Consider the following 15918-nt stretch of genomic DNA (forward strand, 5'->3'; position numbering starts at 1 on the left):
CCTTTTATTAAAAAAAATAGTAATTTATCTCTTGTATTTTTTAGAAAACACAGGGGGTAAATTGTTATATTTTAAAAAATATAGAAAAATAATTATTTTTTTTTCATAAACAGATAATTGCTTGCATTTTTTTCCTAATTTTTCTTTATTTGAAATATTATTAATATGTTCTTTTGATTTTAATACATTAGTATTCATTATGTTTTCATTTAATTTTTATGGTAAACTAATTAAAATATCCTTGTGGACTACGAATCATAATTTTGAATAAACAAAATGCAACCTTAGTCTTGTAGCTTATGGGGCGTGGCATTTTTGATCCTGTATGAACTGATTTTCACAATTCAACCCTATATCTTTCATTTTTTGTTGTTGCAATTTTCAGCTTTTGAGGCCAAATTCCATGTGATCAGCACATGATCCTATCACAATTTTAGTCTTGTAATTTAGGATGAAAATTGGTATTTTTTGTCCTGTACCAATTAATTTACAGGGCTAAAGTTAAAATTTAATTGAGTCATGTGCAAACATATGCAATTTTTCAGCCAAATTATCAAAGAAGGATTAAAATTGCCAAAATTATAAAGTCACAAAGCTAAATTACGAAAATTATTTCGTACAAGACCAAGAATGTCACCCGTCCTAAGTTACGGGACTAAACTTCTAATTTTCCTATAATTTTTCTTATCTTTTGAATTTTTTTAATATTTTTATGGATTAATGAATAATTCTGTATAATATTTTTATCCAACTAGTCCACTTTTTTTTTTTTTTTACAAATTTTATATTTCTTTAAAAGAAAAAAATACATGTAAAGTCAAAGTTGACAATTTCAGGCCGTCATAAAAAATTACATACTTTCATCGAATATTAGAAGGTATTGGTAATGTTTAAAAAAAAAAGGAGTATCGTTATTATGTGAAACCTCATGTGAATTTATTGTAATTTATCCTAAATTCAGATTTTGTCCGAAAATCCTTATTCAGATCACATTTAGTCAAACCCCACCAATTACATAATAAATATAATTACTTATGTGATTGATCATTTTATTTAAATTATAAATCAATCATATAATAAATATATTATTCACCAAAATATCTCATTTTCTCTCTATTAAATACTAATTTGTTCACACTATCTCATTCTCCCTCTCTCTCAAAATTTTAAAATCTTTTATTTTGTGTATGCGTTAGTGGAGGAATTGGAGTCCGACATCATTTTAATTAAGTAATTAAAACTTTTGTTATTGTTTTGTTTGTATATATTATTGGGTAAATGATTATTTAATATTTTTGATATGGTCAAGAGAGAAAAATGTTATATTGCTCATTGTCTCGTCTACTAATTTCGAATGCTTAATGAAAATCATATAAACAAATAGTGACTTGTGACTTTGATTCGGGTTGGGGTCGATGTCACCTGTTCGTGTCCTTTGTTGTAAGAGAATAGTACTTCTTATTTAATATTGCTCTATTTGTAAGGGAGTAGTACTCCTTATTTATGATTTTGCTATAAATTCTAGGGAGCTAGCTCTCCGCTATAACTATTTTGTGCATTTTAATATAGAAAGATTGAGGACTTCGAAAAGCTCCTCCACCTCTAGGTGGTTTTTGTTAAAAAAAAAGAAAAAAGGTATAAGAGGTGGGGTCCACAAAGGTTTTTCTTGATTTAGAAAAATAGATTGATCTACAAAATAAGTCGTTACAGTTGATGGGGTAGCTTTCAGTTAAAATCGATACTCTGATGTGTAAATTAGAATTCGCGTAAGTTATATTTTGATTGATAAATTTGGATTCCATTGAAAATTAAAAAAAAAAAAAATTTCAAATGGCTCTGTATTATAAGAATTTGAAATCCATCCATATCTAACAAAATATAGTCAATTCAATAATTTAAAATCCTTTTCATAATATAGAATTAATTTAAGGATTTGTTTCAGGAATTATAATTCATTATTTCAAATCCATCAATAGATGTAAAGTCAGAAAAATGACGGGGATCGAAGAGTTTGACTTCAATATATTTAATATATATATATTTAATGGGGTCAACCACTATTCATAGAGGATGAATTGTTACCTGGTCCCACATATCACGTTGGGTGCCCTAATTGGATGACTTGAGGATCAACGATCATCGTTTTGGGTTATTGGATCGATCAGGACAAGTAAGATCCGATGCATAATACAAATTCTTGTTATGTTATGTTATTCTTGAATTTATGAAGGACGAGGAGGTCTTTATGGAATTTTTCACTATTTTAACCCCGATCAATTTTTGTACTGCTCGTTGATTATAATGGCATCAACATGAACAGTGATATATATTAAGTTGGGGTCTCATAATTTGTTCTACTTAATTTAATAGTAGTTATAATTAATTTACTAGCATAATTAATAAATATTAATTAATTATAAATATTTAATATTTAATTAATAATTTATTGATTGTTATAGTTACCATTAATTAAAATTTATGATGTAATTATAATTAATTTATGAAAAAAATAAAAAAAAACTACTCAAAAATTAAAATGCGTCATGCATCTTTTTGGTTTTCGTATTCATTATTTTGAATTATGTCATTTTAGCTTAAGCAAATAAAACCGAATTCGTCAAATAAATTAACAAAACTAACTTTTAAGGTTTACAAGAATTTATAAGCTAAGAACTTTAATTAGTCAACAAACCATTTCTGATCTTTTAATTAAGGCAAAGTTATATTTTTTATTTTGTAACATCTCATGATCTATTTACACATTTAGTCCTTTTTCTTATGAGAATTTAGTCATGGACATCTCACATTCGCTCTTTTTGGACAAATTTAATCCTATATTGATAATTTTGGTATCCTTCAAACTGGAGTTTATAGATATCATTTTTGGTCCGATAACTATAAATTGTTAGTACCAGAATTGTCACATATGACTAAATTTGTCAAAAAAAGGACTAAACGTGAAATGTAGCGCAAAATGTGCTACGCTACATTTGTCACTTAAAAAATTAAATAAATAAATAGAGAAAGTTACATGATAAAAAATGCTAAACACTGTTAGTTTCAAGACCGAAGAATTTTTTTTTTACCTTTAATTAATGTAATTATGGTGTATTTTTTTACCCCCCAATGGTCGTAAGTGTAATTTTAAACCCTTTAACTACAAATAGTGTGTTCAAATTTAAACCCTTTTCACACACACAAACTAAATCCCACGATGAATATCCCATGCATGAAACCTTACATTATTCAACATTAATTCCTGTTCATTAATCAACAATCATAGACACAAGGATGTCCGTACAAAGAAGTGCATATTACATTACAGGATTGCTGCCTTCATTATTTTCTAGATCACACACTCACAAACACACATATAACATTATAATTACTGCAACTCCAATTTTAATCTTCTTTTGTCTCACATGCATTAAGCTCATTCATGACATGCAGTTTAGATTGATTTCGTCGTGCTAAACCGTTCATCGACTGTGGCCATTAGATCCAGCTCGCGATCCAGCCCGTGAACCAGCGGATGATCCAGCTTCCGAACCTGCACCACCAGAACCCGACCCAGCTCGCGATCCAGCAGAGGATCCTGCAGAAGAGCCTGCTTCTGAGCCTGCCCCACCACCACCTCCTGAACTTGAACTTGAGCTTGAACTCGAACTAGAGCTGGAACTGCTCGAGCTACCGCCACCACCGGAGCCCGAACCAGACCCAGCCCCAGCTCCAGACCCGCTTCCACCGCCTCCTAGTCCAATACCAATCCCAGCACCTATGCCAACCCCCAGGCCGCCCAAGCCGCCTAAGTCCAAGCCAAGGTCCTTCCTTGCGACACGACTTTCAGAGACGGTCACAAATGCTGATATAACTAGAAAAGCAAGAACGATATAGGACTTCAACTTTGCCATAGGTTTTTGGCTGCCCTAATGATTGAGACTTCAATTCCTTAATTTACCCTAATTGTGTGTAGCAAAGTGTGTGTGAAGGAAATGTTTGTGAGCATGTACAAAGTTAACATGGAGACCTATTTATAGTTGTAGATGGTGGGGTTGGTAACGTGAATATTGCCAAAAATAAAGAAATATTATGAAGTGGGAACACACTTTTGGTTCATTAATATTGGGGAAAAAGGTGAAGTCAGAATGAAGCAAGGAAAAAAGGTGAAGGCATGCAGTGGAATGTCAGTTTGGAAATCCTCATGATCATGTGATGGGCAGTCATCAATTTATCATAATTATGAGTTGGTGGAGACCGACCCATGCCCACAATTCCACTAGGACAGTGGAGTTTGATTGTACATGTACTTAATAATTTAATTATAATTGTATAACATGTGTTGCAGGGCAAGAAATAGCACGGAATAATTAACTAACCTAGGAACACGGTTTCTTGAAATGGATGGTGAAGATATGCTGATTTTATAATTAAGATATGATCGTGTTAGAAACTTCTGGATTTGAGAGCAGAACGAAATCATTAAAATATTAGTTACAATTAAAAAGTATAATAAATATTTTAATTATAATTAAATTTATTACGAATATTAAATTGATTAATTGTTGTCAAAATTTAAGTTTTTAATTACATAGATTAATGTTATATGACCGTAGTAGATAATCTTGATTTGTCATGTTTTTATATTGGGTTAAATATAATATACCTCTATATAATATGAGAAATGAGAAAAAAAAAACTCCTTTGTAAAAAAAAAAACGGCAAATTAACCCCCCCTTTTTTTTAATATGAAGCGAAAACGCCCATGACTCATTTGTTCCATCACATGCACCATTTTTATATATTTTTATTTTTAATTTAAAATAATATTTATATTTTTAATTTAAAATAATATTTATATTTTTATTTAAAAATTATTGGATTTTAATTTTAATTTAAAGTCTAAACTTATTATATATATATATATATATAGAGAGAGAGATGCCGCCAATGGGGAAGGAGGCAAGTGGGAGGCGCAATCGGTGGAGGGAACGGGTGACAGGGCTGGGGAGGAAAGGGAGGGGGAGGGGGTGGCGCTATTGAAGGGGACACAAGGGATGGGGAAGGAGGCAAGTGGGAGGCGCAATCGGTGGAGGGAACGGGTGACAGGGTTGGGGAGGAAAGGGAGGGGGAGGGGGTGGCATTATTGAAGGGGACACAAGGGAAAGGAAGGGGAAGGGAATGGGGCGTGGGAGGGATGGGAACGAGGAGGGTGGTGACGAGGAGAGAGGGAGGGGGACGACGATGATGATGAGAGAGGAGGGAGAGGGTGTTAAATTGCAAGTTTCTTGGAGGTTGAATGCTGTTCTGCAGGAAGAAAGCTCAAGATCAGCTTTATAATGACAGAGATGAAGACATCGTGCTTTACAGGAATAACACCTTTATTAGTGAAAGAGCGTTTTATTTTATTTGTTTTCTGTAATTAGAAGTTGCTTTTCCTTATAGTCGTTCTCACGCTTTTATTAGTGTATAGCACTTTAGAGTTAACTTCAGTTAGTTGTGGCTAAGCGTATATATATTGTACACCTTCTTCTTCGTTAATAACAAGAACAGAAAGCTAGACACTTTTGCTGCAATTACAGAGCTTCTTTCTCTCAATTCTTTCCAAATGACTTTCTCTCTACATTCCGCTACGAATTTCACATGGTATCAGAGCCATCATTGATGGTATCTGATTACCCTTCTTTTCACCCAAGAAAATCAAGATTGACACACTCTTGTCTACAAGAAACAACAAAACAAAACTTCAAGAATGGCTGAAGAAATGGAAGCATTCAAACTACAACCGAGTGATAACCCAGGCTTATGCCTTGTTACCACACTGCTGGACGGGACAAACTTCCTGTCATGGAGGTCGATAAAGTTGGGCTTAATATCCAAGACGAAACTCAGTTTCATCCAAGAAGACAACAAAACCAGAAGAAAATTCTAAAGAAATGGAACAATGGGATAAAGCAGACTCCATGGTTATTTCATGGATATTGAATTCCATTTCACGAGACATTGTGGAAAGCTTTATGTACACCAATACTTCGAGGGAGCTTTGGATTGAATTGGAAAATAGATACGGACAAAGCAACATGCAGATTAAAGAAAGAACTCGGTAGCTTATCTCAAGGTTCGTTAACTGTCTCTGCATATTTTTCTAAGCTAAAGAAATTGTGGGACGAATTGGCAAGTATTACGTACACACCTAAGTGTACTTGTAGAGCAGCAAAGGAGAATGCAGACATTAAAAATCATGATCAAACCATTCAATTCCTTATGGGATTGAATGATTTCTATGATCAGTAAGGCATATGCAATGGTGCTAAGAATCGAGAAACAAAAGGAGGAAGCTGTGGAACCATCCCATCCTTCTCAGAATATGGCAATGCAGGTATACAAGAAACCAGAATTTCAGAAAAATTTTCAAAAGAAAAGAATGTTTCAAGATAAAAGGCAACAAATTTGTACAGAATGTGGAAAATCAGGACACCTTAAAGAATCTTGTTTTGAAATTCATGGATATCCTGAGTGGTATAACACACTCATGGATCAAAGAAAGAAAACTATACCTGTGTCCAACAGAGCAGCTGCTGCCATAGACGTTAAGAATGCTGAGAATTGTGTTGTTGATGGAAATGCAATCACTGAGATACTCAGATCTGAATTCCACAAATTTCTTGGAGGTCTGAAGCCTCAAACACTAACTATAACAGATGGTGACAAATACAACTTCTCAGGTAAAATGGCTGATCATAATCCCCTTAATTCTGGAAATTTTGATGATTGGATTATTGACAGTGGCACCACATCTCACATGTGTAATACTGACCTTATGTTTTCTGATAAAAGCAATGATTTATTCAATGTTTATGTTCATCTTGCAGATGGGAATAAACACAAAGTTCAAAAATCAGGAGTCATAAAATTAAATGATAAATTGATTTTGAATGATGTTTTATTTGTTCCAAGTTTACCGTTTAATCTACTTTCTGCCAGTAAATTATGTAAATCTTTCCCTATCAAAATTAAATTCCTTGAAACTTGTTGTGTGATGCAGGACCACAAGACTAGAGAGGTCATTTCAGTGGCACATTTAGTAGCGAAACTTTACATTTTGAATTCTCAGTCTTTTGACAGAAAGAACATAGATGAAACTCTTACAAACACAGAGAATATGGCCTTTATGCTTCACATGTTTCCTTAGATACTTGGCACAAAAGATTAGGACATTTGTCCAAAAATGTATTCCTACATACTGGTTTGTCTAAACATGTTAAGAATGAAGACTTCACCTGTGAAATATGCTCACAAGCCAAACAACAAAGGCTTCCATTTCCTACCAGTACATCTGTTTCTGAAAATTGTTTTGAACTTTTGCATGTGGATATATGGGGTCCCTATAATGAATTCTCTTTTGCTAGATGTACCTATATGCTTACCTTGGTTGATGATTACTCTAGATGCACATGGACCTATCTTATGCAACAAAAATCTCAAGCAACAGAATTACTAAAGGAGTTTCATAAAATGGTCCTCACTCAGTTTAATTGTAGAATAAAAAAGATTAGAAGTGATAATGGATCAGAATGCTTAGGAGAACATTGCCAAAACTTCTTTAAAAATGAAGGGATTATCCATCAAACCACATGCACATATACTCCACAACAAAATGGAATAGTAGAAAGAAAACATAAACACCTTTTACAAGTGGCTAGGTGCTTAATGTTCCAAGCTAATCTCCCAAAGATGTTTTGGACAGAGACTATTCTAACATCTACTTATCTAATAAATAGAACACCTACTCCCTTACTCAATTGGAAAACCCCCTATGAAACTCTTTTCCATAAACCTGTGGACTATTCCTCACTTAGAACCTTTGGATGTATGTGTTTTGTCACTAATAACATTCCACATAAATCAAAATTTGATGTTAAAGCCATGAAATGTATTTTCTTAGGCTATGCCTCCAATCAAAAAGGTTACAAAGTATATGACCTAAAAAGAAAATCCATGATGATATCTAGAGATGTCACCTTTTATGAAGATGTTTTTCCCTATAACAATGAGTCCAGTGATCCTATTTCCTGTTCATTACCTATAATCTTTTCTGATACTGATTTTGATGACACTGAAGGCCTTGATCAACCTACAGCCGCAGACACAGGAATTAATAACAATGTAGATGAAAATCAAACTGTTGGCCTTAGGAGATCCACTAGACAGACCAATCAGCCTGTTAGATTGCAAGATTACACATGTTCTTATACAAAAACAAATACAGATATACCTCTTATCCAACCTTCTCATCACATTCATAAATGTTTTCTTATTGCTGCTAACAATCCTAGTGAACCTAAGAACTTTAGTGAAGCTATGAAAGGCAAAGAGTGGGTTAAGGCCATGGATAATGAGATTAGGGCCTTAGAGGATAATGAAACCTGGGAAATAACAAAATTACCTAAGGATAAGAAGGTTATTGGCAGCAAATGGATTTATAAGCTCAAATTAAAACAAGATGGATCAATAGATAGATATAAAGCTAGACTTGTTGCAAAGGGATATAATCAAATAGAGGGTGTGGATTATCTTGATAGTTTCTCACCAGTAGCTAAGGCTATCACCATTAGAATCCTACTTACTTTAGGAGCTAAGCATAAATGGCACTTACATCAGTTAGACATTAATAATGCTTTTTTGCATGGATTTCTAGATGAAGATATCTATATGGTTCCTCCTGAAGGATATACAATTCCTAAGGATCATGTCTGTAAATTAAAAAGATCCTTGTATGGGCTTAAACAAGCCTCTAGACAATGGAATCAAGAGTTTACATGTCAATTAGAAAAATATGGTTTTAGGCAGTCTAAATTGGACCATTGCCTATTCACAAAACAAACTGAGAAAGGACTTTTTTGCTTGTTAGTTTATGTTGATGATGTTTTGCTTGCAGGACCTTGTCAAGATACTATAATTGATATTAAGGACTACTTACATAACCTGTTTACTATCAAGGATCTGGGAGAAGCCAGATTTTTTCTTGGTTTAGAAATCTGCAGGTCAAGTGAGGGAATTATGATTTCTCAAACCAAATACATACATGACATCATTAGTGATGTGGGGCTTACTTATGGAAAAGCAACAAACACACCTCTCCCAGCAGGAATTAAACTCAGCAGCACAGACAGTGAGCAACTTCAGAATCCAGAACCTTATAGAAGATTGCTCGGAAGATTGCTCTATTTGGGATTTAGTAGGCCTGACATATGCTATGGAACCCAACAATTAAGCCAGCATATGCAGCATCCTAGCAAGTTTCATTGGGAAGCAGCCATTCACATGGTTAAGTACTTGAAAGGAACATCAAACAGAGGGCTATTGCTCAATTCAGAAGACAAGTTTGAACTACAAGCATTTTGTGATGCTGATTGGGCTAGTTGCAAGGATACAAGGAAATCCCTCACAGGATATTATGTATTTCTAGGAAATGCTTTAATTTCATGGAAAACAAAGAAGCAGACAACAGTGTCAAGGTCTTCTGCAGAAGCAGAATATAGGAGCATGGCAACCACTACTTGTGAACTCATATGGATTTACAATCTATTGCAAGAATTGCAAGTGAATCTTCCTACGCGTATTAAGTTTCACTGTGACAATCAATCAGCTCTCTATATAACAACCAACCCAGTTTTCCATGAAAGAACAAAACATATAGAAATGGACTGTCACATAGTCAGAGACAAGTACAAACAGGGATTCATCTTACCATTGCATATTTCATCAAGGTTTCAAACTGCAGATATATTCACAAAGGCGTTACTTGGACCCAGATTTCTGTTTCTGATCTCTAAGTTGGGTCTTGTCAATTTAGTGACAAGCTCCACTTGAAGGGGGCGTGTTAAATTGCAAGTTTCAGCTGCTGTTTCTTGGAGGTTGAATGCTGTTCTGCAGGAAGAAAGCTCAAGATCAGCTTTATAATGACAGAGATGAAGAAATCGTGCTTTACAGGAATAACACCTTTATTAGTGAAAGGACGTTTTATTATATTTGTTTTCTGTAATTAGAAGTTGCTTTTCATTATAGTCGTTCTCACACTTTTATTAGTGTATAGCACTTTAGAGTTAGCTTCAGTTAGTTGTGGCTAAGCCTATATATATTGTACACCTTCTTCTTCGTTAATAACAAGAACAGAAAGCTAGACACTTCTGCCGCAATTATAGAGCTTCTTTCTCTCAATTCTTTCCAAATGACTTTCTCTCTACATTCCGCTGCGAATTTCACAGAGGGGGCGACGGTGCGAGAGAACGAAGAAGAGGGATATGGCGTTCCGGCGCAGCCCCAGGAGGAAAATGAAAAAATAAAAAAATATATTAGCGTTATATATAATATGTCTATAAATACTTAATAGATGAAATATATAATAGTAAATATATACATATAAAATAATATTTTATTATTTAAAAATATAGAAAGTAAAAAAGCAAAAGAAAATGTAGTGTATAATATTGATTATTCCACCTCTATATATGTTTCGGTGGAATTAAGTGATAACTATAACTTAATAAATAACAATAAAATAAACCTACTCAAAACAAATAAGAAAAAATAGGCACGAAATTCTAAATATTCTGAGACTCCCCCCTTAAGCTGGAGCAAAATATATCAATCATGCACAACTTGTTACACAAAATATAAAAATGCTTTGCTCCCAAAGGTTTGGTAAAAATATATGTTCTTTGCTCTAAAAAAGGAGTGAGGGGAGTGCAAATTTTCTGACGACTCATGACATCCTCATGAAGAAAATGACAATCAACCTCAATATGCTTTGTTTTCTCATGAAAGACATGATTATTGGCAATATGAATAGCTTCTTGATTTTCGCAGTGCATAGGTACAGGGTTATTATACATGAAACCTAACTCTTTCAGCAGATTCTTTAATTAACCAGAAAACTTTACTAGCGGTGTGAGCCAAAATCCGATATTCAGCCTTTGTGCTTGATCTAGCAATTGTAGTTTGTTTTTTACTATGTCAAGTCACAAGGTTTCCACAAATATAGATGCAATATCCAAAAGTAGATTTTCTATCATCTTTCGACCCAACATAGTCTACATTAGAATAAACTTCTACTTTATGTGTCCCTGTCGCTTGAATAATAACCTTTTACCAGGCGATGCCTTTATATACTTCAAGATCCTTGGAAAAACTTCCCATTGAACTGATCGTGGCTTATCTATAAACTAACTAACTAGCTAGATCAATTGCAAAGGAAATATCAGGCCTAGTTAGAGTTACGTGGATTAGCTTGCCAACAAGTGTTCTATACTTTATCTTGTTTTCCAAATAGTTACATCATCATTCTAGGAATTAGGATTAGAATCCATAGAAGTGTTTACCGGTTTAGTGCCAAGTAAACCTACTTCTTGAAGGAGATCACAAGCGTACTTTCTATAAGATAGATAGAACCAATGATTGCTATAAGTAATTTCAATCCCTAAAAAAGACTTTGGCCTCCCTAAATCTTTAGTGACAAAGTTCTTTTGTAGGCATTTCTTGGCCTCTTTTGTTCCAGCAACATAACTACAAGTGATCAAGATATCATCAACATAAACTGGTAGAACAATTCTACCTGATACCTTAGTTCGGACAAAGATTGATTGATCTGCTTGGCACCACGAAAAACCAAACTCACTAATAATACGATTGAGTTTATCAAACCATGCTCTAGGACTTTGTTTGAGACAATAAATAGTTTTTTTCAATTTGCACACCATACGTTGCTTCTTCCCCTAAGCAGTATAACAAGGAGGTTGCTTCATATAAATCGTTTCATCGAAGTCATCATATAAGTGCATTTTTTCTGTTCATCTAATAGAGTTAAGGCTAGCGATAGGGGAAAATATTTCAAAATAATCTACCCCATATGTTTGAGTAAAACCCTATGCAACCAGACGAGCTATATACTGATCAAGGGTCCCGTTAGCTCGAAACTTGAGAGTAAATAATCATTGACAAACAATAACATCGATATTAGGAGGTACACCAACAAGCTCCCATGTGCCTCGAGAAATGAGAGCAAACATCTCATCCTCCATCTCCATTTTCCACTTTGGATGCTGAAGTGCCTCACAATAAGAATTAGGAATAGAAACAGATGATAAAGAGATAGAGAAAACACGATAAATAGGAATAAGACACCAATAGGAAAAGGAATGAGTCAAGGGATGAGTAGTGTAGGACCTTTTACCTTTGAGAAGAGCAATGGGAGGTCATCCTGATAAAGTGGAGGTGCCAAGAGCTACAACGAGATGAAGAAGAGGTGGATCAAGAAACACTATAGTTGTTAAACGATTATGTTGCGATCAATACACCTATAATGGTCGTGTTGGCAGTTTCGTATGCTGGGGAATAGATGAAGTCAGGACAAGTAAGGGAAGATAGGTGGTAAGAACATTAGGAGAAGAGTTTTTTTAGTAATAAGGAGTGGACGTAAAGAAGGTAACATCTACATAGGTAAAGGACCAATGAGATTTAAGATCACAACACCAATACCCCTTTTGTACCCCGTGAGTGCCCCAGAAATATACATTTAACAATAACGATAAAGTTTATTCCCACATTACCTTAGCAGAAGTTATCGACCACAATCACCACGGCCTTCAGAAGAGTCATGGCCCCTGCCACAAACTGCCATGGCTGAGGGCTCGGTGGTTGTACCAGATGAAGATTCAGAAGAACTAGTAGCAATACGGAGGAAACGGGACAGAGCATTGGATAGTGTAGGGACCGAGTCATTGGCCAATATGATCAAAAATCAATTTTAGATTGTTTTCAAGGCCAGACAAGAACTTCGCCACCAAAAATCTTCCCATTGAGTCTTGCGAGTCAGAGCATCACAACTCAATGGGTGATATAATAGAATCTCATCAGTTATCCCCTTAAATGAGGTAAAATAGTCTGGAACTATACAACCATCTTATTTGAGGGAGAAAAACCTCCCATACAGTTCAAAAACATAAGATATGTTCTTTTCATGAGACTACATATCATGTACCGCATCTCACATTATCTTAGCAGAAGTTAAAAACATAACATATGTACCAACTTATTCCTCCAAACTATTTAGAAGTCAAGTCATAACTGAGTAATCAACTTGTTGCCAAGTAGAAAAAGTAGCATCGGTAGAGTTAGCGGTAGAAGTCAAAATATATTTCAGTTTATCTTGAGAGCTTATAAACAACCCAAAGGCTTGGCACCAGACGATATAATTCTTGCTATTCACTGAAAAGTGGTGCAAAGAGCACTTTTATGTTCGACAGAAGCCATGAGCAAAAACGGGAGAAACAAAAGCACATATGACCAGAGAACATGCTAACATCTCAGTCCCAAAAGTATGAAATTGAAAATTATACCTGCGACACAATAACTCCAGGTGAAAACACGATTTTTGAGGGAGTCTTTTAGTAAGAGTAGTCACTATTAATGAATAGTAGTTAGGTTAAAAAAAAATAATATTTTTGGTATTTATAATAGTGTTGGAAGTTATATTGTGTGGTGGGTTGCATTTGTTTAACATGTGACTTATATATTAAATTACTTTTTTATCTTTGCAGGTTAATATTTTTTACCAATATACATCATATGTATTCATGTTCTTGTATAGACAATATATTGAAAATGTTCATTGCATGTAAACCAAGAAATCTCAAGAGATATCAAACTAGACAATGAACACAAATTAAACAAAGAAACAAACCGGAAAAACAAAACCAAAGAACACATGTATGCCTACGTTAACTTCTGCTGCTCCCACATTGTAGTAACAAAGAGCAGCAGATGAAAAATCATAAGCAACAGAGACATCACTACAAGGAATGTCCCAATTCTCACCCATTTCCCCTCCAACGTCTTAACGAACCCTCGTTTACAAGCCTGACAGTCGTAGCACAACACCGTTTCGTTGTTCTGCCACACATCGCAGTCCTTGTCGTATTGTCCGTCCGTGTTCATCGTCTCGTTGGGTTTTATCCAGTAGCCCATGTTCACGTACTCCATCTCACAGATTGATGGCGGATCGCAGCATCCACCCTTGACAAGGTGAAGAAGATTAGAGTAAATGATCAGTGATGTTTAATTCTATCCCAACTTAGAATGTACTGTAATAAAAATACATGCTTCATGTTCCGTTAAAATATTTAATTAAAAACTGTCATATGACTAAAAATGGTACTTTTTAAAAGTTAAGAACTCACCCTAAATCACGAGACAAAAAATATTATTTTCCTAATAAAACATTATAATAACTTATATAGTAAGAGATATATAATATTTTCGAACAAATGAATATATAATTTCATGACATGTTTTTTGTGGGAGAGAGGGAGTACATACAAAATTATAATAACAAGTCATTATGATATGAATAACGATCACGTGCTCAACGAATGATTTTTTATTAAAATATTAATGGAATTTGATTAAAGAATAGAAGATGATTTTTTTAAAAATTTGTGAGATCATTAATGTAAATAATGGAACAAAAAGTATATGGCCCTAAAAGCATAAGACAATTTAATGTAATAAAATTTATCATACGCTGAAACGTTGTAGAAGATCACTAATTGAACATATACAAATGTATAAATCTAACCCATGGAAAAAATTGAATTTTTGGTCCTATATGTTAGGATTTTTTCAATTTAATCCTATTTGTTAGAATTTTTTTATATTACATCTTATAAGTTGAAATTTTTTTCAATTTTAGTCCTCATATTTATTTTCCATTCAATAATTAGCAGAGCCGTTAGTATTTCCATACATTTTCCGTAAATTGTTCGGTAATTATTGGATGAAAATTGAATGTGAGGACTAACATTAAAAAAAAATTCAACTTATGGGATGTAATGTTACTGTAATAAATATAATATTAACCATAGCTAATTATCATAGTTAATAATAAATAAGCGCCATAGCAGATAATCATTAACCACGATCACGCAATGATTGTTAGCTGTGATCACGCAATGATTGTTAGTCTTTTGCATCAATTTTAACCATGATTGATAATAATTATTTACCACGAGTTTTAGCCGGAGCCATTAATGTGTAGCCAATAGTAATTTCTTTTAAAATATATGAGAAAATAGTAACAAATGAGACTAAATTTAAAATGCTCCTAACACATGAGACAAAAAAATATAAAATAATTCATATGTATATATATAAATATATATATTACCTCAATTGGAGACAAATGAGTGGGCATGGGATAGTAAGATCTGGACATCAAATCCCTGCACATCTTCGTATCATACAAGCATGATTTGATGTTATCCCAGTTACCATCATCCTCAACCTCGACCTTGAACCAACCAGGAGAGGCCGGAATCTGTCGTGTCTCCCCCTCAAAGCTGCCTCTAAGAGTAAGCCCGACGACGAACATCAACACCAACGCAATCTTCATTACGATCAGCCCGGGTGCCAGCGACCATCTAGCCCTCAAGTACACAACCACATTGCTAACCAAGAACACGCAGAACAGGCCGACGGCTATGCCTATTTGCAATCCCGGCAGGCTCTTCAGCAGCTTTTCGCAGTCGTGCTGCTGCACGTATAGCAGCCATATTGCTTCAAAGAGGAACGGGATCGAAAGCAGGAACGTGAGTAAGGCTACTACTGGGAGCACGAATCTCCCCATGTTAGTCGATTCGTGTTGCGCGAGTTTCTCGTCGGGTTTAGGATCGACTGATTGTTCCTCGTTCGTGTCTGTGGGCTTATTGTCTTGTTCGACTGTCAGAACGACAGGTGTTTCGGTGGGGTTATCGTTGTTGGTGGTTTCAGCCATGTCTTGATGATCAGGCATGTTAGTTAAGGTGGAGTTTGAAGTAGTGGTGATCAGTGTGGAGGTTTTAAGGGTAAGTAGGTAAGTGCAGTGAG

General features: G+C 34.6%; 2 protein-coding genes across 2 annotated transcripts; both read right to left on the reverse strand.

Moving 5' to 3' along the window:
• Positions 1-3242: 3242 nt before the first annotated feature.
• LOC105162879 (glycine-rich protein) lies at positions 3243-4016 on the reverse strand. The gene has a single exon (XM_011081039.3). It carries the CDS (start codon positions 3909-3911, stop codon positions 3480-3482), a length of 432 nt encoding a protein of 143 aa, XP_011079341.1. The 5' UTR covers positions 3912-4016; the 3' UTR covers positions 3243-3479.
• A 9754-nt stretch (positions 4017-13770) lies between these two features.
• LOC105162961 (tetraspanin-15) lies at positions 13771-15918 on the reverse strand. The gene is made up of 2 exons (XM_011081141.3): positions 15221-15918; positions 13771-14070 (listed from the first exon to the last, which is right to left on the reverse strand). Exons 1-2 carry the CDS (start codon positions 15842-15844, stop codon positions 13771-13773), a joined length of 924 nt encoding a protein of 307 aa, XP_011079443.1. The 5' UTR covers positions 15845-15918.

This window comes from Sesamum indicum, linkage group LG5, assembly GCF_026168435.1.
Source record: "Sesamum indicum cultivar Baizhima isolate 11 linkage group LG5, ASM2616843v1, whole genome shotgun sequence".
NCBI classification, from domain to species: Eukaryota; Viridiplantae; Streptophyta; class Magnoliopsida; order Lamiales; family Pedaliaceae; genus Sesamum; species Sesamum indicum.